The 25,947-nt window shown below is 55.6% G+C and overlaps 1 protein-coding gene across 1 annotated transcript in view; it reads left to right on the top strand.

Moving 5' to 3' along the window:
* The window catches only part of Osbp2 (oxysterol binding protein 2), a 136,180-nt gene that overhangs the window by 104,651 nt on the left and 5,582 nt on the right, over positions 1–25,947 (top strand). The window contains exons 3-10 of the mRNA XM_013014259.1: positions 7,963–8,219; positions 19,925–20,117; positions 20,640–20,757; positions 23,062–23,116; positions 23,364–23,510; positions 24,422–24,667; positions 25,403–25,523; positions 25,762–25,865. Coding sequence (XP_012869713.1) covers positions 7,963–8,219; positions 19,925–20,117; positions 20,640–20,757; positions 23,062–23,116; positions 23,364–23,510; positions 24,422–24,667; positions 25,403–25,523; positions 25,762–25,865 — 1,241 coding nt within the window. The remainder of the gene's footprint in view (positions 1–7,962; positions 8,220–19,924; positions 20,118–20,639; positions 20,758–23,061; positions 23,117–23,363; positions 23,511–24,421; positions 24,668–25,402; positions 25,524–25,761; positions 25,866–25,947) is intronic.

The following is a 25,947-nucleotide window of genomic DNA, read 5'->3' as shown; positions in this document are numbered from 1 at the left end:
GCTTCTCAAGTGCCCCTCCCGGCTGCAGCTGCCCATGCTGTACCCAGTGGACAGCTATAGGAAGGGAGCCTGGGTGACCTGGAAAGGGTCAACTCTCCACAGCACTAGGACACCTGCATACCTTCCAGGAGGCTCCTGGAAACCTCGGGGTAGAGGCTGTAGGTGGGTGGGGCGCTCTGTCCCAGGAGGAGGAGGCTGTGCATGGCAGGTCGCCTTCGATGTCACAGCAGAAGCCATAAATGGAGCCCGCGCCTCTATTTTTGCACTGCATCTCTGCCTGTGTTTATTTCCCTGGAGGTGGGCCCAGCCGCCCAGAGCCAGCGTCATCCCGAAGACAGCCAAGGACGGCCAGGCGTGCAACTCCAGGTCTTGGCCTTCTATGGAACACAGACATCATAGCTCTGAGAGCATGCTATTTTTCAGCCTTTTGTGGGTTTTTTTTTTTTTTTTTGCCCATGGCTTTAACCATATACTCTCCAGTTTCTTCCAGTAATGGGGGAAACACTTCTTTTTTTATCTCTGGGATTTGTGATTCTTGGTCTCTGTCTAGCCCAGTGGGGAACTTCCCCCCCTCCCCCCGCCCTGCAAAGATAAAGTCTCAGTATCTGGTGTCTATAGATACCAGCTTTCACAATTAGTGCTTTTGGGAGGAGACATACTGGAATTTGAATTCAGGGCCTTGAACTTGCTGGCCAGATGCTCTACCACTTGGGCCATTCCTCCGACCCTTTCTGCGTTAGCTGTTTTTAGGCAAGGTCTCGCTAACTTTTTGCCCAGGCTGGCAATGATCCACCATCTTCCTGATCTCTGCCTCCTATGTATCTGGGATTACAGATGTGAACCACCACACTGAGACTCAGGATTCACATTCATCAGATGAGGTTTCTAGCCCTGCAGTGTGGTGGAATGACCTCTGTCTGGAAGAGCCCAGAGCTCTGGCCTCAGGCTCCACCTGTCCCTGGTACTAGCCGTCCCTTGGTGAGGGGATCTCCCCGTGCACCTGTTCTACAGAAGTTGTGAGAAGGCCCGGATGTGGCCCCAGTAGTTTCTCGGACGCTCTCAGCATACTGTGTGGTCACTGGGCAAAGGAGAAGGATGGGCCCACAGAGAAGCCTCAAGGATTAAGAGCTCACCAAGAGCCTGGCTGGTGTCTCCCTTCTAACCTTCCAGGGTTGTGCAATTCATTATTTATCATCATCTGATTTTCCATCAGATTAGGTTGTGACTCAGCTTCCAGTGGCAGGGCCAAGCCTCTCAGATCCTACAGGGAAGGCAGACCTGTTATCCTTCCAAGTTCCCCCAGTCAGAAGGGTGGGCCACGGGCTGGAAGCATAGCTCAGTTGGTAGAGCACTAGCCAATGAGTAAAGGGTCAGGTGCCAAATTCAAGTCCCAGTTTTGGACCTAAAAGAAAAGAAGAGTGGGCCAGTGCCTCAGAGGGTCTTGTCCCTGCTCTCTGGAGCCCCAAGTGGCTCCCTATCCTGTGGGAGCCTCCACCCCACTGGCTGGCTGGCTGCTCAAGCTGTGCTGGCCTGTCCCTGCTTCTGTCCTGAGTTTGCTGCTCTTTCCTTTCCACATCCTACCCTCTCAGGGCTCCACCCCCAAGTGATGTCATCTCTGACTCTGCCCCATGCTTCCAGAGCCCTGCCTCCATTCTGTCATTGGTGTCTCAAGCTGCTTGAGTGGGCGGAGCTTCTGTGGTTGTAGCCTAGGTGCAGGTGGGGCCTCCAAGAGCACAGGGGTGGCAGGTGCCACCGGCTCTCTGCCATGATCCCACAACCATTCCAACGGCAACACTTAGAAAGAAGCCTTGGGTCTTGGGCACAACAAGACCCAGGCCACCCTGGCCACTTCTGGAAGTCATTTGTGGAATTCTATGTATGATACCTGGAATGGGGTGACGTATGGCTGTGCAGAGGAGGCAGCCACTGAGCAACTGGGCTGTTGATTCTCAGATGCGCTGAGGCCACTGGCCATGCCCACCCCACTCCCACCTCAAGGCCGGTCTCTGTCTGTTAGCCTCATCCTGCCGACTGGATTCCATGATGGAGCTTGGGCTGCCCACCAAACCTGAGATATAAATACAAGCCACCGAAGCTGTAATCGTGGAATGCCCAAGACACAAATGATACAGATCAGAATTGGCTGTTTTCTGCAGTTCTTGCTTAAAACCATCCCCCTGCTGGGATTGCATCTTCAAGGCATGATGGGGCATGTGCACAGCCTGGCTGGGAAAGAACTCAGGACAGATGTGTCACTCTGTAGAGCCCAGGATGGAGGGGGCTCGTAGCCTTTTGATAGGAGCCCTAGACAAGAGGCTGCTGGGGAGAGGGCCACGAAGCTACCCAGGGTGGCTTAGGCCCTACACTTAGGAGTCAGTTGGCAGGAAGGGGCCGTTCTCTTTAGCCCTGCAGCCAGCTCAGAGAAGCCCCAGAGTGCATAGTTTCAGGGTCTTCTGCTGTGGTTGTGGGGGGTAGTGATGGGGTGCAGGACAAGGCCCTCCCCAGGGATACGCAGAGACCAGTTAGTGAGGGACATTTTCCACATGTTCTTTTGAAGTGTTTGGAAGCCACACGGGGGCTGGGGGAGGGAGCCCCAGGGCTTCCGGCACTGCTCAGTCTGAAATGACCCATCTTAAGCCTTGGGCAGAGAGGAGGAGGAAGGAAATCCCAGCATTGGCGTGTGCTCAGGACCCTGCTGGGGCTTCCCGCACCTCTCTGCAATACCTCCCCCCCCCCAGACTCTCCCAGCTCAGCTCTGGGAGTGGGCGCAGTGGGAGGTGGGAGCTGAAGCCCTGCCCACGTGGCTCTCATGCACTGTGTGTGAGAGGAGGGGTCCTCACAGGTCATCTTGGACCGTGACCCCCGAGGAGCTGGTGGACAGGGCTCCCTGCAATGACACAGGAAGCACACAGGAGTGGCCACAGGACCTCTGCATGTCACCTCCCTTCCTTTTCATTTCTTAAATTCCCAGAGTTTTCCCCTCTCCTCCCCATCTCTTTCCCAAATAGGGCTTCCCCTCAATTCATTTTTCTTTAAAGATGAAAGAAAGCTCCACTTCTAAAAATAGCCCACCTGGTACCACAGTTGCCATGGCAACCCGTCTTTCCTAAGAGACTTGGAGAAAGAGGGTCCTGAACCTGGTGGAGATGCCCAGGGGCTCCTAAACCAGATCCTGCTAAGAAAGATGCTGAGGAGGAAGGGGGTGTCACAGAGAACAGGGGGCTCTCTCTGGTGTTGGTCTCTAATGTGAAGTCGGTTTAAGGGGGTTTCTGTGCTGAGCTGGGTGAGAGGCAGAGGGTTGGGTGAGCCCTAAGACACTGGTGGGTATGGGATCTCAGCACTGTGCTGGTCATACACTGGATACTTAGCATGCCCCCAGTACCCAGTAAGAATTGGGATGCTTAGCCCAGATCATGAGAGCCTGGATGCAGAAACACTTGGCTCCAACCCTGCCGCAGGCCCTTTTCTCCCTGTAGAAGGCCAACTAGGGTGGTATGTGTGTCCGGCGTTTAGGGGAGCCTGAGAGACTTGAGAGTTAAGTGGTGTCTGTGTCCAGAAAGGAGTCCCAGGATCAGCTCTAGGGTCTCCAAGGACCACCCCCTGGGAAGTGTGCCAAAACAAACCGTACTGACAGCCCCCAACAAACCTGCATTCATGCCTCCAAGTAAGTCAAGTTCTGAAGTTCCAGGACAAGGCATACATTTGGGGTGGGGGACAGCCACTAAACATTGGGAACTCCCACTCCTATGGACAAGGACGCCACCCTTTATTGGCCCCACCAAGATAACAGAGAAGTTGTGACCACTGCCTTGGTTTTCTGGATTTATCTTCTTTTTCTTCTTTTCTTCTTTTTGTCAAACCTCAGAACTCAGGGCCTTGGATCACAATCCTTCTGGGTAACTGGGATCACAGGCATGTATTACCCAACCCAGCTTGTTGGTTGAGAAAAATATCATTAGCTTTAAAAAAAATTGTTATTGTTGTTATAAAGGTGACGTTCAGAGGGCTTACCATTACATAAATCAAGTACAGTACATTTCTTTTTGGACAAGGTCCACCCCTTCCCTTGCCTCTTCCAATCTCATTAACTTTTTGGGGCTGGCTTCGAATTGTGATTCTCCTGATCTTCTTACGTAGCTGGCATTACACCATGCACCACCACGCCTAGCTAATTGATTCTCTTTTAACAAAAAAAATTCATTCTCCCATGTGACTGGTTAAAGGTGATAGGTATCTTAGGAATTGGTGTTTTCATGTTTGAATAGGAGGGAAGGTGTCTTTCATAGTCATTTGCTCCACCATCCAAGAGAGGAGCCTCATTTCCAGGCTCTGTGACTGGCTCAGAGACAAATCCCTTGTTCTCTCTGCACTCCACAGCCTGGTGTCTTTGTCACCTTGGTGGGGTAGGTTCAGGAATACCATATAAAGGGGGAAGCACAGTGGGGTGCAGGCCCAACTCCCTACCATCAGGGAGGAGTCATTGGTCTTGGAAAGCGCTGAAGCCTCCTTTGCCTAGTAGGGAAGACCAGGACCTCTACCTCCTTCCTTCCTTCTTTTTTAATGCCAGTCTTGGGGCTTGAACTGAGGGCCTGGGTACTGAGCTTTTGTGTTCAAGGTTGGCACTCTACCACCTGATTCATAGCTCCACTTTCCAGATTTTTGGTGGTTAACTGTTGATGAGTCTCACAGACTTTCCTGCTGCAGCTGGCTTTGAATCGTGATCCTCAGATCTCAGCCTCCTAAGTAAGCTAGGATTAAGGCATGAGTCACTGGCACCCTGCTCTCTTTCCCTTCTTGGAAGTTTAATGCCTCAGGCCAACCAGGCGTGAAACTGGACAGGAAGGATAGGCCAAAGACCCCTCCCCCCGCCAGGTGGAGAGCAGGTGCCAGGTGCACTTTGTGTCCCCTGCCTGGCCCCTCCTCTGAGCTGCTGCCCAGCACCTGCTCACCCCTGCCTTCCTCTGCAGAGAAGGAAAGTGAGACAGGCCACCTCTGCCCAGCGTCCTTTGCTGCTACAGACCTGGGCCCTCACAGTGCTGGCAACCTCTGTGGGCTCCCTGTCGGGGCACAGCAGGTGATCAAAGGCCAGCAGCCCACCACAGGGTGGCTCTGATCGGAGCAGTGCCCAAGCTGTGTGTCCTCTTCTCTCCTGCCAGGGAAGCCTGCGGGATGTCGGAGGATCTAGCTTTCAAAGACTAGTCTTTTCTGTTCGGATAGGGGCTCCAGCCGGAGATTGGTGATCGTTACTTTGGCCCCTGCCCTCTGCTCAACCCTTCTGCTTGATCCGGGGCCTCAGTTTATGCATCTGAAAACAAAGGCTTGGACCTAGATGGACCAGACCTGACCTGACATGTCCTGTTCATGGCCTGGACTGCAGTCTCAGGGTTGACTTGGACATTCATGAACGAGGGTCACCGATAGCTCAGGATTCATCTGGATATCTCTTGCTGCCTTGCTTGGGCTTGACAGTAACTGTGACAGGACGGGAGAAGGCGCTGGTAGAGGGGGAAGGAGCTTGCAGCCATGCTGGAATTCCAGGTGCTCTGGCTATCACCTCTGTAACAGGACGTGTGCCCCTGGCTGGCTGGCTCTCCTCCCTTAGAATGACTTCCTTCTTAGAAGGCCAGAGCGATCTGCAAATGCCCCTGGTTGCTCTCAACAGAGACAGCAGGACCAGATGATGTTTTCTACATTCATTTGTTTGTTTTGATGCCAGTCCTGGGACTTGAACTCAGGGTCTTGACACTGTCCCTGAGCTTTTTTTTCCTCTCTCCAAGCTAATGCTCTACCACTTGAGCCACAGTTACACTTCCAGCTTTTTGCTGGTTACTTGGAGATAAGAGTTTCACAGACTTTCCTACACCCAGACTGGCTTAGACCCATGGTCTTTCAAATCTCAGCCTTGTTAGTAGCTAGGGTTACAGGTTTGAGCCACCAGCACCCAGCTGGGGCACCAGTTATTAGCAAAGGAGAAACCCAGAGAATAAGCTAACTCTAAGATTAGGAACAAAGCCCAGCTCCTCCTCAGGAAGAAGTGACCCAGGCCATCTGAGCTCTGAGTTAGGGAACCAAAGAGGCCACTTCCTGCACAGGCCCAGAGTGACTCTTAAGTCTTATCTTCCTTGTCTGGGGTTTTGTATGTCACCCTCCCTCTGCTTTGCTCAGAGGACTGGGGATCATATTGCGGGTCATCTGCAATCAGCATGTTCTTGCAGGGCGCTCTTGATGTCCAGTTGGTGGCCATTATGTCTGGTTATTGGCTGCTCAGTCGGGTTATTGCACTAGGGAGAGAATACATGGCCATCATTTATAAAGATGATCAGAATCTAAGTTCTGATGCCAGACAGACCAAGCTGTTCCAGAATCCCCTTGCCCGATGGCCCTGGGCAATTCAGTGCCAATCCTTGGAGCCTGTTTGTCTCCTTCCTCCTCAGGAAGGGAGGAAGGGCCCCTGTCCAAGCCTCCACTGGGAGACTCAGAGCTCCAGTCAGTGAAAACGGTGGCCCAGCATGTGTTCTCCAGATACTGGGCGCTCTGGAGCTGCAGATGGGCTGGCCCAGAGGGAGGTTCTCTGCCCCTAGCCTGGGTGCTAGTCCAAGGCCTCTGTGGCCAGCAGGGACAAAGTGTGCAGTTCACACCCACCCACACACACACACACCCGGCTCCCCCTCCCTCGGTCCCCACACAGCTGGCTGACCCAGCCCTGCCATGGCCTGCCATGAGCTCAGGGACACTGGGAACCGAAAATCAGCTGCGTCCCACCCCCACGCACCTTGCTTGCCATGGGAAGAAATCTGTTCTCTCAAAATATGTATTCTTTTTTTTTCTTCCTTCTTTTAATTTTATATCTTGGGTTACAGATTTTGTTCATCTAAAAAAATTTTTTTTAAGTCTTGGAGATTTTCTTTTTCTGAAATGAGGCATTTCAGAAACCCCTTGGCAAACACAGGGCTCCAGGATTGACAGGCACCCAGCATTAAAGCAGCAGCTGGGCCAGGCCACCTGCCTGCAGAGGCCTCCCCCCTCCCCCCCCCCCGTGTTCTCTGCCCCGGGAACCCAGGCTGGGCTGGCAGGACAGGGAGCACCGAGGATACCTGGGCCACAGTGTGAGAGCTAGAAGTAGAGAATGGGGAAGGGAGAGCCTGGGCCAGCAACCTGGGCAGCCTGGGCATGATGCTCCCTCTCAGGATGTCAGCTACTTTGTTAGTCCCCAGCCCCCGTCCATTGTCTGCACACACACCAGGTTCTGCATGGGTGTAGGCTGGCTGGAGGGAGATAAAGGACATAACTAGGCCTGAGGGTGTTGCAGGCAGACTCAGGAGACCGGGCTGGTATTGCCCCTGGGCCTCACATGGGTGAATGGGCTGAGACATTGAGGGCAAGTTCTAGGCTGGGGGACCCAATGGGCAAGTCCCTAGGCAATGACACACTCAAGTATCTGTGTGCCCGTAACAGGATTAGTTGATGGGGTTGTGGGAAGGGAGAGGAGACCAGATTTGGCCAGGAAGAGGTCAGTCAGTCTACATAGGCCTGCAAGGTCAGGAGAAGGAGCCCTGGCTCTCTTCTCGGGGTGTCTGTGCCCACTGAGAAATCCTTCACCTCGCTACCCAGTTCCACCCTCCTTTGCCTACAGACAAGGTGGTCCAGTCCAAGCTCGGTCATTCCGCCTTATGTCTCCTCCCATCGACTCAACTGGGCCTGCGCCAGCCAGGGCTAGGCAGGGGCACTGCTATACCTGGAATGTTTCATGCATCCAGCACCATGAATAGAACTCACCATTTCAAGTGGCTACTCTCCACATCCAGACAGGGCCATCGCATACCACACTGGTTGGAAACAAATCACTGCAATTCTTTCTTGGCAGTACCAGGGTTTGAACTCAGAGCCTCAGGCTTGCCAGGCAGGCTCTCTGCCCCTCAAGCTACACCTTCAAGTCCCAGCAACTCTCCTTCCTCTTCACAGATGACTCTGGGGACGACGACGAAGAGCCTGCCTCCCCAGCTGACAAGAGCGAGCTCCACCACACTCTTAAGAACCTCTCCTTGAAGTTAGATGACCTCAGCACGTGCAACGACCTCATTGCCAAGCATGGCGCCGCACTCCAGCGCTCCCTGAATGAGCTGGACAGCCTGAAGATCCCACCGGACAGCAGCGAGAAACTGAAGGTGGTGAACGAGCGGGCCACCCTCTTCCGCATCACGTCGAATGCTATGATCAACGTGAGTCGTGCTCCCCCTGGTGGTAGGGTGGGGATTGGGCCAGAAGAGGTTTGCAACTGGGCTTGCCCAGGCTCATGCCAGCATGACTGCAGACCGATCAGGTCTGGAACCCGGGAGACACAGCCATGGCAGTGGGCTGCCTTCCCTGGGTTCTGGAAGCTGCCTTGCTGTAACTGGGAGTGGGGAAGTGTCTCGGTGCTGTTGAGTATAGCATTTGATTGCTTTTGGACCCTTTTCTCTGTCTGCCTGAGTGTTCCCCAGACTGTCACTCTCCAGACATGGGTGTGACCACAGTGTCCTTGTTGGGACAGCCACCCAGCCAGAGAAGGCACCCAGGCCAGAGGCACTAGTCATATGGAGTCTGGGGTGACATGCTGCAGAGGGTGGGCTAGGGCAGAGGAAGTGTGCAAAAACGGAAGTTGCTACAGAGCTGAAGTCAAGATCCACTCAGTGTGTGGCTCAGGAAGGCCCTAGGCTGGCTGGAAACAATGGGTAATTCTGGTGTCCAGCTCCAAACTCAGGACTTAGAGCAAAGCCAGGCTGGGATAGGAAACTCACGGACGGGAGAGGAAGCAGGTCAGATCACCAGCCTGAACCCCTGGCATGCAAAACTCATCTGGGAGGCTGGTGGGCCACAAGCCACCTACACCTGCCCAGGCATGCTCAGGTCTAGAAGCTCATATACGGCTTCAGAAATCCTCACTCTGAGGCCTGAGGGGGAGCCAGAAGTGCCCTTTGAGCCAGGTGCTGGTGGCTCATGTCTGTAATCCTAGCTATTCAGGAGGCCAAGATCTGAATTTCAAAGCCAGCCTAGACAAGAAAAGTCAGTGAGACACCTTTCTCCAATTAATCATCAAAAAGTGGAGATGTGACTCAAGTGGTAGAGCACCAACTTTGAGCCAAAAGCTCAGGGATAGTGCTCAGGCCCTGAGGTTAAGCCCTAGGACCAGCACAAAGCAAAAACGTTAAGTATTCTTCCCAGACTACCGGAAAACGGCCTGACCGATTTCTCCCCCCCCAACCCATGCATTCTCTTGAGCCACCATCTTCCTTACAGCTTCTGTGCGCCCGGTCTCTGTACGTGACATTCCCAGAATGTCAAGCAATTAATGACGTAGCTGTGTCTGTAACCAGCCACCCATCCATGTCCACCTGCACTGCCTCTCACCCAAGACAGAAGCTACTTGACCTTGGAGAGGAAGGTCTGGCTTTCCCAAGATAATGAGGCTCACGGCAGCCTCTGGTCTAGCGCCATCTTTCATGAGACAGTAGGGGCTCATCTGTTCACAAAGCCATAAAACAGCTCTCCTGGTCTAAGTGCATGATGAATTGTTTCATGAGAAGTGAAGCCCCTTGGGGTTGCCTCCGAGGCCTGTCTGCAGGTCTAGTTCAGGGAACAGTCAGCCTGGAGTGACAGGAGCCACAGTCAGGGAAGGGAGCACCCAGTGAGCCCAAGGTCCCACCCACCCCTGGGATTTTCCTAGCATCTGCCCCTCATCTTGAAGGAACAGATCCGTTCTGGAAGGGCTGTGTACACACAGCGGTCAGTCAGCTGTCCAGACCCCCACTGTGGGAGAAGGGACCCCCACAGGCAAGCTTGCTGGGGGCCATGGGGCACATGGTCACCCTTGGACCACAACTGTGCCCCTTCCCCCACCCTCCTCCCATCGCTATTCATGCCTGCACCTCACTGGGTTCATGAGCAACTGGAAGTGCCAGAGAGGGAGCAGGTTCTACAGGAGTGTGTGGCCGGCTGTAGCACTCTGTGCCCCATCCCTCGTAATGGCTGCCCTCTGAAGTCGCGGGCAGTGGCTTCCCACCTCCCTCACGTTGGTCTCCTAGGTCCAGGAGCTCGCACTCGCTGGCACAGCTTTTACCTGTAAGTAGCCATGTGGCTGCTGATCCACATGGCTGAGGCCCCATCTGGGAAGCCTGGGGACCCAGAGATGCAAGCCCCCATCACCGTCTCCCAGCCTCCCCGCTGCAAGGAGTCTGATGCATGTCCACTGCCCCCCACCCCAACCCAACACTGGCTGTGAGGGAAGCTTCTAGCCTGAGCTGGGGGCCTCTTCCCACGTGGGATGTGGCCAGTCCCCTTCTCCTCCTGGCCTGGCGGAAGGCTGAGAGTTGCCACCCTGTGTCTCTGACCCTGTGTCTAGAGTGGATCATGATTGAACAGGAAGTGGGGGCCGGCTGGTCTGACAAACTCCCCAGGGAAAAGCGCCCCCTGGAGGCCTCAGGTCAGCCCAGGGCCGCTGCTTCAGCTCACTTTCCCAAGATGGCAAAGAGTCTGTGTTCAGACTTCAGGAGAAAAGTAAGGGGACCTGGTTTTGTTGTTGTTTGTTTATTTGTTTTACAGTACTGGATTTCAACTTAGGGCCTCACATTTGCTAGGCAGGTGCTTTACCACTTGAGCAATGTCCCTAGCCCCTTTTTACTTGGGTTATTATTTATCAGATAGAGCCTTGTGGGTCGTTTGCCCTGGCCAGCCTAGACTACAGTCCTCCTACCCACGGCCTCCAGGGTCGCTGGGGTGACACACCAGCACAACCTATCTTGTTAGTTGAGATGAGGGTCTAACTAACTTTTTATTTGAGATCGCCTCGGACCATAATTCTCCCCACCTCTGCCTCTAGTAGTTAGGATGACAACCGTATCTGACAGTCTTTAGAATGCCTTTAACTTCAGGAAAGGTCATCAGTATCCTAAGTCCTTTGATCCCAAACCATCAGTGGAGGTCCCTGCACAGTTCCTGAGAGGCCAGGCCCCATGGCCAGTGGTGTAGTACACCCAGATGCCCACCGCTCCCCAAGGGCTGAGGCAGCGTCCTCACCTCTCACCCAGCATGGCCTCTTCTGCTTCTAGTTTTCTGGTGGTTCATTGGAGATAAGAGCTTCACAGGGACATTCCTGCCCAGGCCAGCTTTGAACCATGATCCTCAGATCTCAGCCTCCCGAGCAGCGAGGATCCCCAGCACCCAGTGCCCTTGGGGGGCCTTTAACTCAGACCTTTCAGCAGCTTCCCACAAAGCGCTGCCCACACCTGTGCCATTGTGGGACTCCGCATGGGACAGGTAGGATGGCTGCCCTGGACTCCCAACGCATCCCTCATCCAGCATCTTTCCTCGTGAAACAATGTCCTGTGGATGTTTGATGTGTAAACTTCCAGAGGAATGTCACCCAAGGGCCCACAGCTGACATGGCCACTTTGGAAGCCAAGTATAGGAGAGGCTAGAAAGTAGACTCAGGCCTGGTCATCTGCAGCCCCACGGGGGAGAGACCTTGGGTACTAGTTGTGTCTCTGCACCCTGACAGCCAGTAGAGGGCAGAGGTAGCTTGCATGGGGGAAGAAGGCTCCAGGGATAGGAGCCCAGGTCTCCCTGGTTCTGCTGCCTCATGGGAGGGATATAAACTCATTCCCTCCCCTTGGCTGAGAGCAGGAGGGCAGGATCGCCCTGCATTCTAGGTAAGCGCCACCTGCCACCCCATCGGCAGGTCCACTGTGCCTTGTGGGCTTTCCTACCTCAGCACTGGCCCTGGCCTTCCTGTAATCTCCATGCCTGCCTCAAGGCCTGGCACCCAGAAACCTCAGCACACAGGCCAGAGAAAGAGAGAGAGAGATAGACAGAGGAGAGGAGAGGAAGAGGAAAGTCGGGAGAGAGAATTGCATATGAGCCCAGGAGCAAAGGAATGAATGGCCCAATTCCCTGTGAGGAGTTTTTCCACGAATAACGGCCAGCCAGTGATGAGAGGTCGCCTGCTATTGAGGAGCCACAAACGCCTGTGTGCCAACAGAGGTGCTCTGCCCAGGGTGGGGACCTGCTCCCCAAAGTCCCAGGCCTCAGAACCAGAGCCTGCCCATGGTGTGACCCGGAGCCTGTGGTGAGAATGGTTGGATTAGTGCACACGGCCAGCCCAGGCTTTTGAGAATTCATTTCCTATAAAATAGGGCCAAGAGGTCCTCTAGGCTTATTGGGCCATCTCTAAGGTTATCTTGGTGTTGAAGCCCAGTGCTCAGCTTGAAGGACAGGCCTGAGGGCTGAGGGTAGTGTCATGTCTGTGCATAAAGTGAATGTCACTAGAGCTTTGTTGTCATTCTCATCATCTGTTTTGTTCAGAAGCCACCCTGAGGCCCACAGTGCTCATTTTGCCTCTACCTTCCACTCCGAATGTAAGCCCCACAGCTTGGTGAGCCAGGTGGGGCCAGGTAGCCTGGTGGTTGGGGACAGGGACCCTGATGCTGGCAAGAGGGGCCGGGACGACTCTTGCATAGTTGGCAGAGCTGCTGTGTGGTAAGGAGTAAGGCCTTCAAAGTCCCCTGAGGGCTGGGAAAGTGACTCAGTGGTAGAGTGCTTGCCTTGCATTCATGAGGCCCTGGGTTCAATTCCTCAGCACCACATAAGCAGAAAAAGCTGGAAGTGGTGCTATGGCTCAAATAGTAGAGTGCTAGCCTTGAGCTGAAGAACTGAGGGACAGTGCCCAGGCCCCACAACCGACAAAAAGAAAAAAGAAAGTCCCCCGAAGTGTGGGTCTGAGTCACAGATAAACAAGACCCTTCTTCTCCAACCTCCCTCTGATATCCCACAGATACACAGGAGCAGGTAGAGGACAACCCCACAGAAGATCTGGGCCATCTAGGTGCACACTGAGGTCAGAGAACAGGGAGGGGGCCAAGCGCTGAATCTGGGCCACTGAGTTTACCAACAGGGGGAATGGCTCACAGCTGGTAGAATTGAGGGTACCTGGGAAATCCTGGTATAAGAAGTGGGAGGAGCTGGATGCCGGTGGCTCATGCCTGTAATCCTAGCTACTCAGGAAGCTGATATCTGAGAATTACGGCTTAAAGCCTGCCAGAGCAGGAAAATCTTATCTCCAATACTCAAAAAAACGTTGGAAATGGTGCTGTGGCTCAAGCGTTATAGCGCTAGCCTTGAGCAAAAAGAAGCTCAGGGACAGAGCCCAGGCCTAGAGTTCAAGCCCCAGGACTAGGGTAGGGGGCCAGGAGGGAGACTAGAAGTTAAAATGTGGCTTAAGTGGCAGAGTAGTAGCCTTAAGCAACACACACACACACACATACACATACACACACAACACACACACACACAAAACCCTCAGAAACAGCACTCAGGCCCTGAGATCAATCCCCAGGATCGGTACAAAAATAAAAAAGAATTTTTGAAAAGTGTGGGAGAGTCCACGGAAGAGGGGCACCCAGCCCAGCCAGGACCCAAATGGACTTGACTTAAGGACAGTCTGGTTGGAGAGAGGTCAAGGGCAAGGGGAATGGTAGGAGGCCTTGCAGGGGGAGGGAGGAACAGATAGGGGAGAAAGATGGGACAGGCGAGAACAGGTACCAAGCATTCAAACAAATGCCTGGGGAACATGCGCAGCACAGAGGCCTTTATTGGGGGCATCCGAGACATAACGACAAGGTCAGAAGGAGCTGCTCACTTCTGGAATACAAGCTTCCCAAGAGTCACACATAGCTCACTGCCCAGGAGGACGTGTGGGCTTCCTCCAGCAAGGCCAGCTGTGCAATGAGGCCTGGAGCTGCCCCAGGCCTTCAGGGGTCCTTGGGGCTCCCGCCAGCTGACCGCTGCTCTGCTCCCAGAAGCTTGCTCATTTGGGGCCTGGGGAGATGGGTAAAAATAGACTCCAAAATGGTCTCGAGTCACTTGGCAAACCAGCAGCCAGATGGCACCAGTTCCTGTGTTGCAAAGGGGTGAACTATTTTGAATGTGGAAAGAGCTATTTTAGAGTTTTCATTGCAGCAGATAAAGCTGGCTCTCCCACCCAGGGAGAGTCAACATCTAGGGGAGCCCACAAGTGTGGGGGAAGGGCTGGCCAGGCCAGGCTGCACAGGAGTAGCCAGCACAGGCCCATGGCCAGCAGGACCCTACCCCGGAAGCTCAGCCTGGCGGGATCCCAGAGAGGGCTAGCACAGATCATGGTGGCTTGGCCTGCCAGGAGAACCCCCAGTTGAGTTCAACCCTTGCACAGAGCTCAGGCGTCCTCAGGGTTGGGGTCGGGCACTTGAGATGGCGGCCTCTGGGCTTAGGCAGACTGCTGTACCAGAGTCTCAGCTCTTCTCTTTCCTTCCTGTGCAAGCTGTTCTGAGCGTCGGGTTCTTGTTGGGTAAATGAAATGCTGCTAATCCCCCAGTGGAAGGGGAGGGGAGACCCCCCACTGGGTCCCCTGGGTTGAGTGTCTGGCTAAGTAAGGGGTCTTCAGGAGACATGGTGCTCTGCCATCTCCTCCCTATTCACCACCTTTGGGAGCCCAGGCCAGTGGGTGGCAGGGGCTGTGGTAATGACAGCAGGGTGGGTTGGTGGCCTCAACCCTAGCCACCTGGGGTGTAAGAAGGCCCTCCACCTGCTCACCCCAGAGCTCAAACACCTCCATAGAGATGTCAGGTGGCTGGCAGGTGCTTCTGTAGCCGCAGCTGGAAACATGGCTTTCTCTGGTCCTCTTGGGACCTGCTGCCTGTGCTGCTGGCTGGAGTCAGCTGGCTACACAGCCTGGGCCCTCCCAGTATTTGTCCCATTCAGTTGCTGTCCACTCCAACATCCTGCAGTCTTCTGGCCAGGGCGGAGATTGACAGTTGGAGTGACCACTGGAAGGCCACACCTATTAGGGTCCTTGCTTCTGCAGACCTTCCACCAACTTGGGAGGTCACACACAGACCCAACAGGGGGCCCAGGCTGGGACCCCCCACTCCTGCTCTCCTGCCTATGTTTGAGGAACAGCCAGGTCACTGGAAGGATTAGGCTTAGGAGCAGCAAAAGCGATTAGAGCCCCCCCCCTTTCGTGGGGTACAGCTGGGCAGAGGTTTCCAGGTCAGATACGCTCTGTATCTTCTTAAGGTGACCAGAGGAAATTACTATGGAGCCCATAGCATCCTGGGTGACTCAGCTTCCCCTGGGCAGATTGCACTCACAGCCTCCTTGACCAGCTCAGGGATTTCTGGAAGGGAAAGCCCAGTGGGCAGGCAGGGCGCTGCAGCCCTGGGGCTGGGAAGAAGGGGAGGGGCCTGGAATCTCGTCCTCATCCTGACGACAGCTGACCCTACAAATCCCATAACCATGATCTCGGCAGGAGTCCCAGACCTGGGCCTTCCACTCATGCTACCCACTCCCCTCAGTCACTCAGCACACGGAGGGTGGGGAGGTTAGGGGCTCTGGATGGGCCCAAACCTCTCCTGCCGAGGAGTGGGTACGAGCGTCTGGTTCTAGGTAGGATTGTTACAGAGTCTCAGGGGAAATGTGACCGCATTCAGAGACCTTGGCTGAGTCAGCCCGGCTTTCCCTGGGCCCCTGGGGAGCCTCCCCTCACGGGCCCCCCTCATGGGCCCCAGGCTTAACCCAGCTTAGTGAGCACACAGTCCACAGAGCACCACACACACCCAGCTCAGCATTCCAGGACAGAGGGGCCAGGCCAGCACCTGGCTCTCTCCATAGCAGTGGCAGGATGGGACCTGGCGAAGGCCAGCGGCCGCAGAGGAGAGCCTGGGAGTTGGGGATGGACACCAGGTGGGTGCAATGGGGGGAAGAGCAGGAGCAATGGGCTTCTGCAGTCCACGGGCTGACCAGGGCAGGCCATCTGCTGCAGGCATCCCCCACGGGAGACAGGGGCAGAATCCCTAGGTCCAGCCACACGAATGACGCACCCTGCCCCCTCTTCCATGACATTCTGTGATCAGATGCCACCCAGCTGCCCAGGGGACTTGACTTCCTGTCAACATGCTGCTTTGCTGTAGGCCCTGTGAGAGCTGAGGTAGACAGAGGTCATGCCTGACTCCCCGGCCTTGATGACAGTGCCAGGGCAGGTTGTACAAGGCTATCATCCCCAGATCCCAGCTCCACCGGAGGACAGCCATGAGACCCCTCACCTCAAGGGACACCCCCTTCCCCAGAGAGCAACAAAGATCCAGCTGTACCCCAGGCACCAGCGGCCCACACTTGTAATCCTAACCACTGAGGAGGCTGAGGTCAGTTCAAACAAAGCCTAGCAAAAAGCAGGACTGGTAGCTTAAGTGGTAAATCACCAGCCTTGACCAAGAAAGCGCAGTGAATTCAAGCCTTGTAGGCAGGTGGAGCGCCGAGGCTCAGACCCCATCTCTGCACATACCTCTCTGTGGCCTCGGGTCCAAGCCCGCATTACCCCCTGGTCAGGCTTGGTGAGCACTTGTGAGAAGCAGCCTGAGAAGGGGGTGTGGAGGGAAGAAGTGAGCCAGGCCAGGATAACCAGATGTGTTTGGGATGGAGCAGACAAGGGCAAGGAGGCACAAGAATGTGGTGGGCCAATCGGGAGGGCCTGGAGGCGGGTGTAGTCAGAGATGGGCTAGGAGGGATTAGGAGCCACATCTCAGATCAGCTGGGGCCATCTGGGTGAGCGGAATGTCCTCTTTGCCCTCAGATGAGAAAATAGTCTTTTTCGGTAGTACTGGGGGGTTTGAACTCAAGGCCTCACTCTTGCTCGACAACTCCCCCCCCTTTCTTTTGTCTTATTTTTGAAGATTAGTTCTTGCATTTTTGTTAGAGGCCAGTCTCAGCCCCCAATCCTCCTCTCTCTGCTTCTCAGGTAGCTGGAAATCACAGGTGTGCACCCCCCCCCCCACACACACACAGCTTGTTGGTTGAGATAGGGAATTTCAATAACTTTTTGCGGAGGCTGGCCTCCAACTGTGATCCTCCCACTGTCCCCCTCCCAAATAGCTGGGATTACAGGTGTAAGCCATCTCCTCTCCCCCCCCCCCCAATGATCGTGCCTAAAGTATCTAGAGCCTGCAGGCAGCCAGTGTAGGAAGAGGGAACCTACTTCATCTGTGCTCTGGGTTCAATTGTGTTTTGCTTTTGCTCTTGACCAGTGTGGCTCATTTATAAGGTACAGCTCCTGCCTGCTTGGCTATGATGCTCTTAGGGGCTGGAGAGGAAAGTGGTGGGCAGATGGGATGGAGGAGTGCTGGGGGGAGAGAGAGGGTGGACCAGGGCGATGGGGGGGGGGAGACGGACCACCCACAGGCCAGCAAACCCCTGAGAATCTGCGCCTGGTTCTGCATGCTTGCTCCCAGGTGCTTGTCCCTGTTGACCTGGGCAGCCCCAGCTTCGGTTTTGTGGTTTGGGGGGGTGGCATGAAGGGAGGTATACAAGAAAGAAGCAAAGTTCTAAGAACCTTGTAACCCATCCCCCTGCCTGTGGAGTTTCTCCTGCCCGTGCTGGCCCACCCAGCACGCTGCCAGGCAGTGGTATCGGCTCTCCATGCCCAGGGCCTCACTCTGGTGGGCACACAGGCTGCAGGGGCTGACACTAGACTGCATGCTGAGGCCAAGTATGGCCCTGGCATGGGTGGCAGGGAGCAGCCGGACAAGCAGGAGGCAGAGGGGATTCTGGGTTGAGGACCTGCACTCCGGGTCTGGCTCTGTAGCCACCTTGCTCTGACACATCGACATCTTGGTTCCACCATCTTGGAGCGGGGTGGAGGTGTCTGTCCACCTATCCAGCAGGGCCTCTGTGGGGTCTGGAATGTTCTCAGCATCCAGGGGGGAGGATACGCCATCTTCACTTCTTGTATCCACTGGCCCGGCCAGCCTGGGTGTCTTCTGGTCTGGAGGTTTTGCTGTGTGTATCATGGGGGTCCCCTCCCTCATGTGATGGGGGGATAGGGTTGTGGGGGGCAGGCAGACCACAGGAGGCAGGGTGATAAAGGCCCGGGCTCTGGGTCACCAGGGAACAACAGTCAGTCTGGGAGCCAGGCGTGACTGGCTGGAGAGGTGTCCACCCCACCCTGGGGGAGCCATACAGACCCCACATTTACAGACTGAATAGCCCACGAGCCAATGGCAGGGATGCAGCCCCTCCCACCTGCGAGCTGTTAAGAGCATGAGATAAGGAGATTCCCTCCCCCCTCCCATTCCCACCGCCCTGCCACTGCCAGGTCGGGACGAATCTCTGCTTAGGTGTGGCCAGGCCTCACACCCAGGCCTTTGGGAGAGGGCAGGAGAACTGTCAACCTGAGGATGGAGGGAATGCCCTTCCCTTGTGAACTTAATGGAGAAAGTTCGATTCACAGCTGAGACAGAGCAGCCTGGGAACACTGTCTGACATTACTGTTCACGAGGACTTGGGCTGCCAGGGCCCCCGGGGCTTTGCTGGAGCCATTCTTCCAACTCCTAATGATGTGCCCTTTCCCACAATGCTGTGCTGCTTTCCTTGGGCAAAGCAGACCCATCTCTGCCTCTTCAGCATAGGGTTAAGAGTAGCCTTGCTCTGCCCCACCATAGGAATTAGAGGAGGTGGAAGGAGCAGTCCAGAGTTGGGCCTGTTAAAAGGCATGAGGTGCAGAACCAGCTGCTGACCACTCATGCTTGTCATCCTCAGGAGGATGATGAGACCTGAGGATCGGGGTCCAAACCATCCTGGGCAGGCAAACCTGAGAGACTCTTATCTTCAGTTAAAAAATGGCCAGAAATAGCTATGGCTTCAGTGGTAGAGCTCCAGCCTTGAGTGATAAAAAAAAAAAAGCTTAGGGACAGCACCCAGGCCCTGAGGCCAAGCTCCATAATACACACTCTCCTCTCCCCTCCCCTCCCCTTTCTCTCTCTCTCTCTCTCTCTCACACACACACACACACACACAGTGCCTGGGTAATGGCCAGCAGTCCTCTCAGGCCCCAGACTGGGGTCCTTATCACCAAGCCAGTTAGGCCACCAGGTGGTCCCTGAGGGGCTGCCATCCTCCAGGCTGGGGAGCCTGTCCTTCCTCTCTCCAGGGGGCAGCCCAGGACACCCCCCCATCCCACTCACCCCCACCAGTCTGAGCCCCAGGACCGGATCTCAATACCCGCTGAGTGAAATATCCCAGCTTCCTAGGGCCGGTGCGACTCAAACCCACCATCAGTGAACGGAGTCACCAACACCATCAGTCAATTGGCCATGATGTCTGACCTCCCCAAACTGCGGGAAGCACTGATTTGCTCCCCAAATGGCCTAGAGGCAGACAGGCCATCCTTTCCAACAGCCACCCGGGTGCTTAACTCTCTACTCAAGCCTTTAGCTTTGAAATGTAACATTTGGCCCTATTCTTAGTCAATATAGACGGTCAAGTTTCAGTAACTGTCAGACCACAGTGTTGTTCTCCTCCCTAGGTCTGTACCTGTTTCTTGGGTTACCTGGGACTTGTGTGTCCCAGTTCCGTTTCCTTCTTCCTTGCTCTAATCAATACCCTATCTGCTTAATTTTGACCTGGTCCTAACAATTGCACATTTTATATTCTTTCTTTTGGGGGATCATCACCTTGAGTATTGGGGCACCCCTGGGGAAGAGGGTTAGAAAGCGATCAGAGAAAGTGGTCAAACTCAATAATGTGCTGTTGGTGCGGAGGCTGGTGGGTCTTTGTCACAGAGGCGAATTTTGGACCAATTTTGGACTGCGAGCTCAAGGTGACTGGCATTGCGGGGGGGTGCCAGAAACCATGGAGGAAATGTGACCCCTCCCACTGGGTGAAGGTGTCCAGAGAGGGCAAAGCTAGGACTTCCTGGCTTGGACTTCATGCTCTCCAGGACTGGCTAGGGCCCAGGCCTGGTTTCTGGGGACAGAGGCACAATGACCAATCTCTGCTTCTCAAGAGGCCTGGCATCGCGTGAGGAGGAGGCAGTGCTTCAGGGGGCTGTAGAGGACAGGCAGTAATGGCCTGGATTGGTCCCTTGCAGGCCTGCAGGGACTTCCTGGAACTAGCGGAGACACACAGCCGGAAATGGCAGCGGGCCCTGCAGTATGAGCAGGAGCAGCGGGTCCACCTGGAGGAGACCATCGAGCAACTGGCCAAGCAGCACAACAGCCTCGAGCGAGCCTTCCGTAGCGCCCCCGGCCGGACCACCGACCCCACTCAGAGCTTCAGCCAGGGTAAGCATGGCCTCAGGGGCCTCAGGAGGCCATCCTCTACCCTCAGCCTCCCTCTGCCCACCAGATTTGCTTACAGTTCATTGTGGACCCCAGTTTACACACACACACACACACACACACACACACACACACACACACACACAGAGCTTGCCTGGCCAACCTCAGCCTGCCTCTCAATGCTGGTGGATGTGTCCCATGCTTTGGTTCCAATTCTCCGAAGCTCAGTTAGCCCATCAGTCTACTCTGTGGCAGGCTAAAGGTTACAGGCACCCTGGACAGGGTTCTGTCAGGAAAGGAAGCTGGGCCTCAGACAGGTCCACCATGTCAGGAGATCAGGGAAGGCTTCCAGGAGGAGGGATCAGAGCAGCTGTGTGTTGAAAGGAAGAAGGGAATGAGAGCTAGCATGTACAAGTCCAGGCTTGTGGGGAGGGGCGGTCGGGGCGGGCAAAGGCCTGGATGTCCTGGGCTCTCATCTTCCTTTCTGAGATAGTAAATTGGGCCGGGGACTCTGTGTGTTTTTAGGAAGCCTCTTGAACACTAAAGGAGAGGACAGTGAGGAAGATGAAGATACCGAGTACTTCGATGCCATGGAAGACTCCACGTCCTTCATCACTGTGATCACAGAGTCCAAGGAAGACAGGTGGGCCTCTGCGGGTGGGGACGGGAGGTGCGACCCATCCCGAGGGTCAGCTTTGAACCCACTTGGTTCTCTCCATTTGGTCCATTGGCCAGCTATGTTCTTCAGGCTTTAAGTCTGTTCCAGGTGGAGTGGGGGCTTAGATTCTATTCTCCCAGCTGTAATCCCACTCAGAGGTTTAGGTAGGAGGACTGCAGGCTGAGGCTGGCCTTATGCAAAAATGCATCTGAAAAATAGAGCTGGGGAAGGGGCCTAAATGTTAGTGCACCTACGGGAAGCATAGACCCTGAGTTCAGACCCCAGCACAGCCAAAAACTTGCCCTTCTATTGAGAATGGGCACTCACTGCTGCCATGTGGGATATGGGGAAACCCAGCAGGTGCCAACTGCTCATTTTCTTCTCAGAGCAGTTGAAGATCCCACAGCTAGTCCCATCCACAATGTTAAGGGGTTCTTTTTTATTTGCCTTCCATTATTTATAAAAAGTGTGATCCCCAAGCCTGTAATGATAACTTCCTGGAAGGCTGAAATCAGGGAATCAAGATTGGAGGCCAGCCCACGCAAAAAGAAGTTCACAAAGGACTGGTGGCACATGCCTGTAATCTTAGCTACTCAGGAGACTGAGATCTGAGGATCACAGTTTGAAGCCAGCCTGGGCAGAAAAGCCTGTGAGAATCTTTTCTTATCTCCAATGAACTTACTTAGAAAAAGCCAGAAGTGGCACTGTGGTTGAGTGCTAGCCTTGAGCACAGAGAGGCTCAGGCCTTGAGTTCAAGGCCCCGAGTTCGAGCCCCAGAGCTGGCACCAAAAAAATAAATAAAGTTCACAAGAGTCCATCTCAGCCAGTGGCTGGGCAAGGTGGCACATTTCTGTTAACAGGGAAAGCACAGTAGGAGGATTGAAGTCCAGGCCACCCTAGGCTTGAAAATAACTAATTCAGGCCAGATGCTGATGGCTCAAACCTGAAATCTTAACTACTCAGGAGGCTGAGGATCATGATTTGAAGCCAACTCAATCAGGAAAGTCTGTGAAACTCTTATCTCCAACTAACCACCTGAAAACTAGAAGTGGAGCTGTGGCTCAAAGTGGTAGAGCACTAGCCTTGAGCAGAAAAACTCAGGGACAACACCCAGGCCAAGTTCAAGCCCCACAACAAACAAAGAAAAGAATTAAAAAAGAGGGCATGGTTCAAGTAATAGAGCACAGGCCCTTAGTTCAAACTCCAGTACTGGAAAGAAAGAAAAAAAAAACTGTTCTTTCTTTCAGAATGTTTCTCATCCACTCAAATACAACCTCTTAGGGCACTTGCTGGCAGTAAACACATTGTCCGTTTTCTGGATGTGGTACAGAGGGAAAATCTAAAACCGGGCTGGACACAGCCACTGCTTCCTTGGGGCTGGAGTCTCCATGGACGCACCTGCTAGTCCTTCCCCTTCCGTCAGCCCTGCAACTCCAGCTTGGGACCATTTCCTACCTCTCAGTAGCATATTTAAACTGCAGCCTGTCTGTCCTGCCTCCCCAGCTTCCTTCCGCTCATGGCTCTGAAGCCAGGATGCCCCTGCCCACCCCTCCACACCAGAAACCCCCAGGTCTGGGCTCCTCCAATCTTCCAAGTAGCTCCTGGCCACCAAGGGCTGAGCTGATTGCCATTCAAGGCCCCCATAGGGCCTGCTGACCCCTTGGCCGTGGTGTCCCCTGCTGCTGTGGCCATCTGTGCAACAAGTGTGAGGACACACACACACACACACACACACACACACACACACACACACGTTCTCAGACTTGAACTCAGGGCCTAGGTGCTGTCCCTGAGCTTTTTTGCTCAAGGCTAGTACTCTACCACTTGAGCCACAGCTCCACTTCCAGCTTTTTGGTGATTAATTAGAGATAAGAATCTCACAGGCTGCTCAGATCTCAGCCTCCTGAGTGGTTAGGATTACAGGTGTGAGCCCCCAGCAGAACACAGGGATGTAGGTGACCCATTTCCTGCCCCCAGGAGCCTATCTGGCGTGCGAGTCAGATGTCCATACTGAAAGGTCATGTAATGTGTGTTGGAGACAGAAAGGGGCCCATTGGGGCCCCACTCTGTGAGAGCTACAAGTCTTTCATAGGGTGATGGCCGTCCCCCCACCTCTTCCTAGTCCTGTGTCATGGTCCCCAGGAGAGGCTGGGCACAGGGGCTGCACACACGGGCTGGGCTGAGTCTGAATCACTGCCTGGGGCCCTCAGAGAAGCCTGCCAAGAAGGTGGGCGGGGTACCAGGACAGCCGGCTATCTCTGACCTGCCTTCCCCCTTGGTGTCCTGCAGAAAAACAGAAGAGGGACCTGTGTTAGGCTCCGTGGACTGGACCTCGTCAGACAATGTGAGTGTGGGAGACCAGCCGAGAGGCAGCATGGGGCAGAAGCTGGGGGGGGGCGGTCCTCTAGGCACAGAGTCCCCAGGGTACGTCCCCCACTCCCTGGCCCTCTCCACACCCCCATCTGCCTCCCAGGCCACAGACAGGCAGAGCCAACCTGCTCTTCCCGCAAGCAGTGTGTGAGCTCTGATGCCGGTAAGGTCCGGGGTGAGCTGGGGCCTCTGCTGAGAGGCGTGTCCTGCTTCTCTGGCAGGTGTTAGGCAGTGCCTCGACTGAACCCAAGGGTTCATCCAAAGTCAAGAGGCGCGCCCGCATCCCCGACAAGCCCAACTACAGCCTTAACCTCTGGAGCATCATGAAGAACTGCATCGGCCGTGAGCTCTCCAGGATCCCAATGCCGGTGCGCGCGCGGCAGACCTGGGGCCCTCCGGGCTGGGACCTGGGTGCCCCCCACCCTGGGGTGTCATTTCCTTCATGGCACCCGAGGAACAAGGTGTTCATCAACCAAACCCCCAGATAGCAGGAGGGAGACAGGGAGTGACTCTGGACCAGACGAGGCCGCGCCAGGTCCCAGCTGTCCTGGCCTTGGGTGGATGGAAAGTGGTGGGAGGGGGTTTTGCTAATGGAGGGGAAATTCTCCCTCATACCAGAGGTCGTTCCTGATATCCGCACCCGGAAATAAAGGCTCAAGCAAGGTCACACAAAGGTCCAAGGGCAGAGCTGGGGGTCCTTGTGTCTCCAGGCTGCAGTGGCCTCTCCTCCAGGAACGGGCTTGAGGATTCCAGGCCAGACAGCTCCACTGTAGGACTCCTGAAGCCCTTCCTACCTCTGGCCTGTGTCCAGATCTCACAGTGGAGCCACAGCGCCCCCTGCCGAGAATCTGGGGTATCGTGCTAGGTAGCACAAGAAAGACTTATAGTGAAGATTGGAGGGGGCTGGGGGGTGCTTGCCTGAGGCCCACCCCACCCATCTTGTGCAGGCCTCTGCACTGCGGCCCTCAAAAGAAAACCACAGCTCAGAATCTGAAGAAAACCCCCGCCTCCACTATGGATGGCTGAGCCAGTGCTTGTCCCTCCATCCTGATGGCCCTACACCTGCCTGGCTACAGTTTACATACTGGTGCGGGTAGGCGGGGGGGAGTAAATGTCATCAGAGCATAGCATGGCAGAAAGTGAGGAGGGAAGCGGGGGGGGGGGCTCTTCTCACAGTGTGAGAAGAGCAAGGGTGCTGTGGTGACTCAGGGGCCAGCTTCTGGGCTGACCACCCACCCTCTCCCCTCCCACCCGCCTCCCCCTCCCCCCACATGGGCAGGTGAACTTCAATGAGCCCCTGTCCATGCTCCAGCGGCTGACAGAGGACCTGGAGTACCACCACCTGCTGGACAAGGCGGTGCACTGCACCAGCTCGGTGGAGCAGATGTGCCTGGTGGCCGCCTTCTCTGTGTCCTCCTACTCCACCACGGTGCACCGCATCGCCAAGCCCTTCAACCCCATGCTGGGGGAGACCTTTGAGCTGGACCGCCTCGAGGACATGGGCCTGCGCTCCCTCTGCGAACAAGTGAGCGCCCCCCGGGCTGGCCCTGCGCTGCCCCTCCGGCCTGTGACCGACCACCAAACCACTGGTGACCAGCCGCTGGGCTCAGGGACAGCACAGCCATCACATGGAGGACTGGCGGGGGGGGGGCTATACTTTCAAAGCCTGGGGGTGGGTGAGGAGACCACTCACCAGACAGGACACTAGTCCTACAACAGTGGCCACGGTGGGGCTCAGGGCGAGGCTGGGCATGCTGCCTGGCAAAGGCCACAAAACCTCGGGGTGTCCGAGGGAGTGAGGTGGGCCCGCAGAGCCCGTGTTGTGGAGTGAGGAAAAGCTGTGGAGAGTTGAGACAGGCGAGGGCAGGTGTCCAGGAAGTGGGGTTAGTGGGGCGCCCATGCTGCGGAAGGGCAGCCCAGGGTGGGGACAGGAGAGGAAGTCCCCGGACTGACTGAGTGCAACCAACACGGGCCTTCCCCGCCCATGGTGAGGACTTGGTGAGGAAGGGACACCGCAACAGCACCCCCAGCACAGCTTGGGGTGTGCTCCCACCCACTCCACCCCTTCCCACTTCCAGAGCCACACTCAGCTACAGCTCCTCTCACTGGGTGGGCTGGGCAGGGCTGCGGCCCCCATATCGCGCTGTTTTGCCATTGGACCCTGCCACCCCTGGGCCCCAGAGGAAGCTGGGCCCCTAGCTGGGAAGGTGGGTGACTTCCCGTCCAGCCAAGCTCACATCGTCGTGTGGTCTGGCCCTAGGTGAGCCACCACCCACCCTCCGCGGCCCATTACGTGTTCTCCAAGAACGGCTGGAGCCTCTGGCAGGAGATCACCATCGCCAGCAAGTTCCGGGGCAAATACATCTCCATCATGCCGCTGGGTGAGCTGGGACGGGGGGCCCACTGGGAGCTCTGCCCCCGCCAAAGCTGGCCTGGGGCTCCCAGGGGAGACCGAGGTGCAGGTCTGCCCCTCCGCCCACTCCAGTACCCACAGCCTCCCCACCTGTGCTCTGGCACCAGTCTGCATGGGTATTTCTCTGGTTCCCACCCTGGGCCTGTGGGTGGATTGGCCAGAGGCCCAGACAGGGAGGCACCGTGACCTCTGACCCCCCCATCCAGGTGCCATCCACCTAGAATTCCAGGAGAGTGGGAATCACTACGTGTGGAGGAAGAGCACCTCGACTGTCCATAACATCATCGTGGGCAAGCTCTGGATCGACCAGGTCGGTGGGAGGGCCGCTGGGAAGAGGGGCGTGGCTGCGAGGGGCGTGGCCTGGAGGAGGGTGTGGCTGGTGGAGGGGCGGG

Source organism: Dipodomys ordii, unplaced genomic scaffold (genome assembly GCF_000151885.1).
Source record: "Dipodomys ordii isolate 6190 unplaced genomic scaffold, Dord_2.0 Scaffold23, whole genome shotgun sequence".
Classification (NCBI taxonomy): domain Eukaryota; kingdom Metazoa; phylum Chordata; class Mammalia; order Rodentia; family Heteromyidae; genus Dipodomys; species Dipodomys ordii.
The sequence above is the reverse complement of the archived record's forward strand: the minus strand, read 5'-3'. Positions and strand labels throughout refer to the sequence as shown.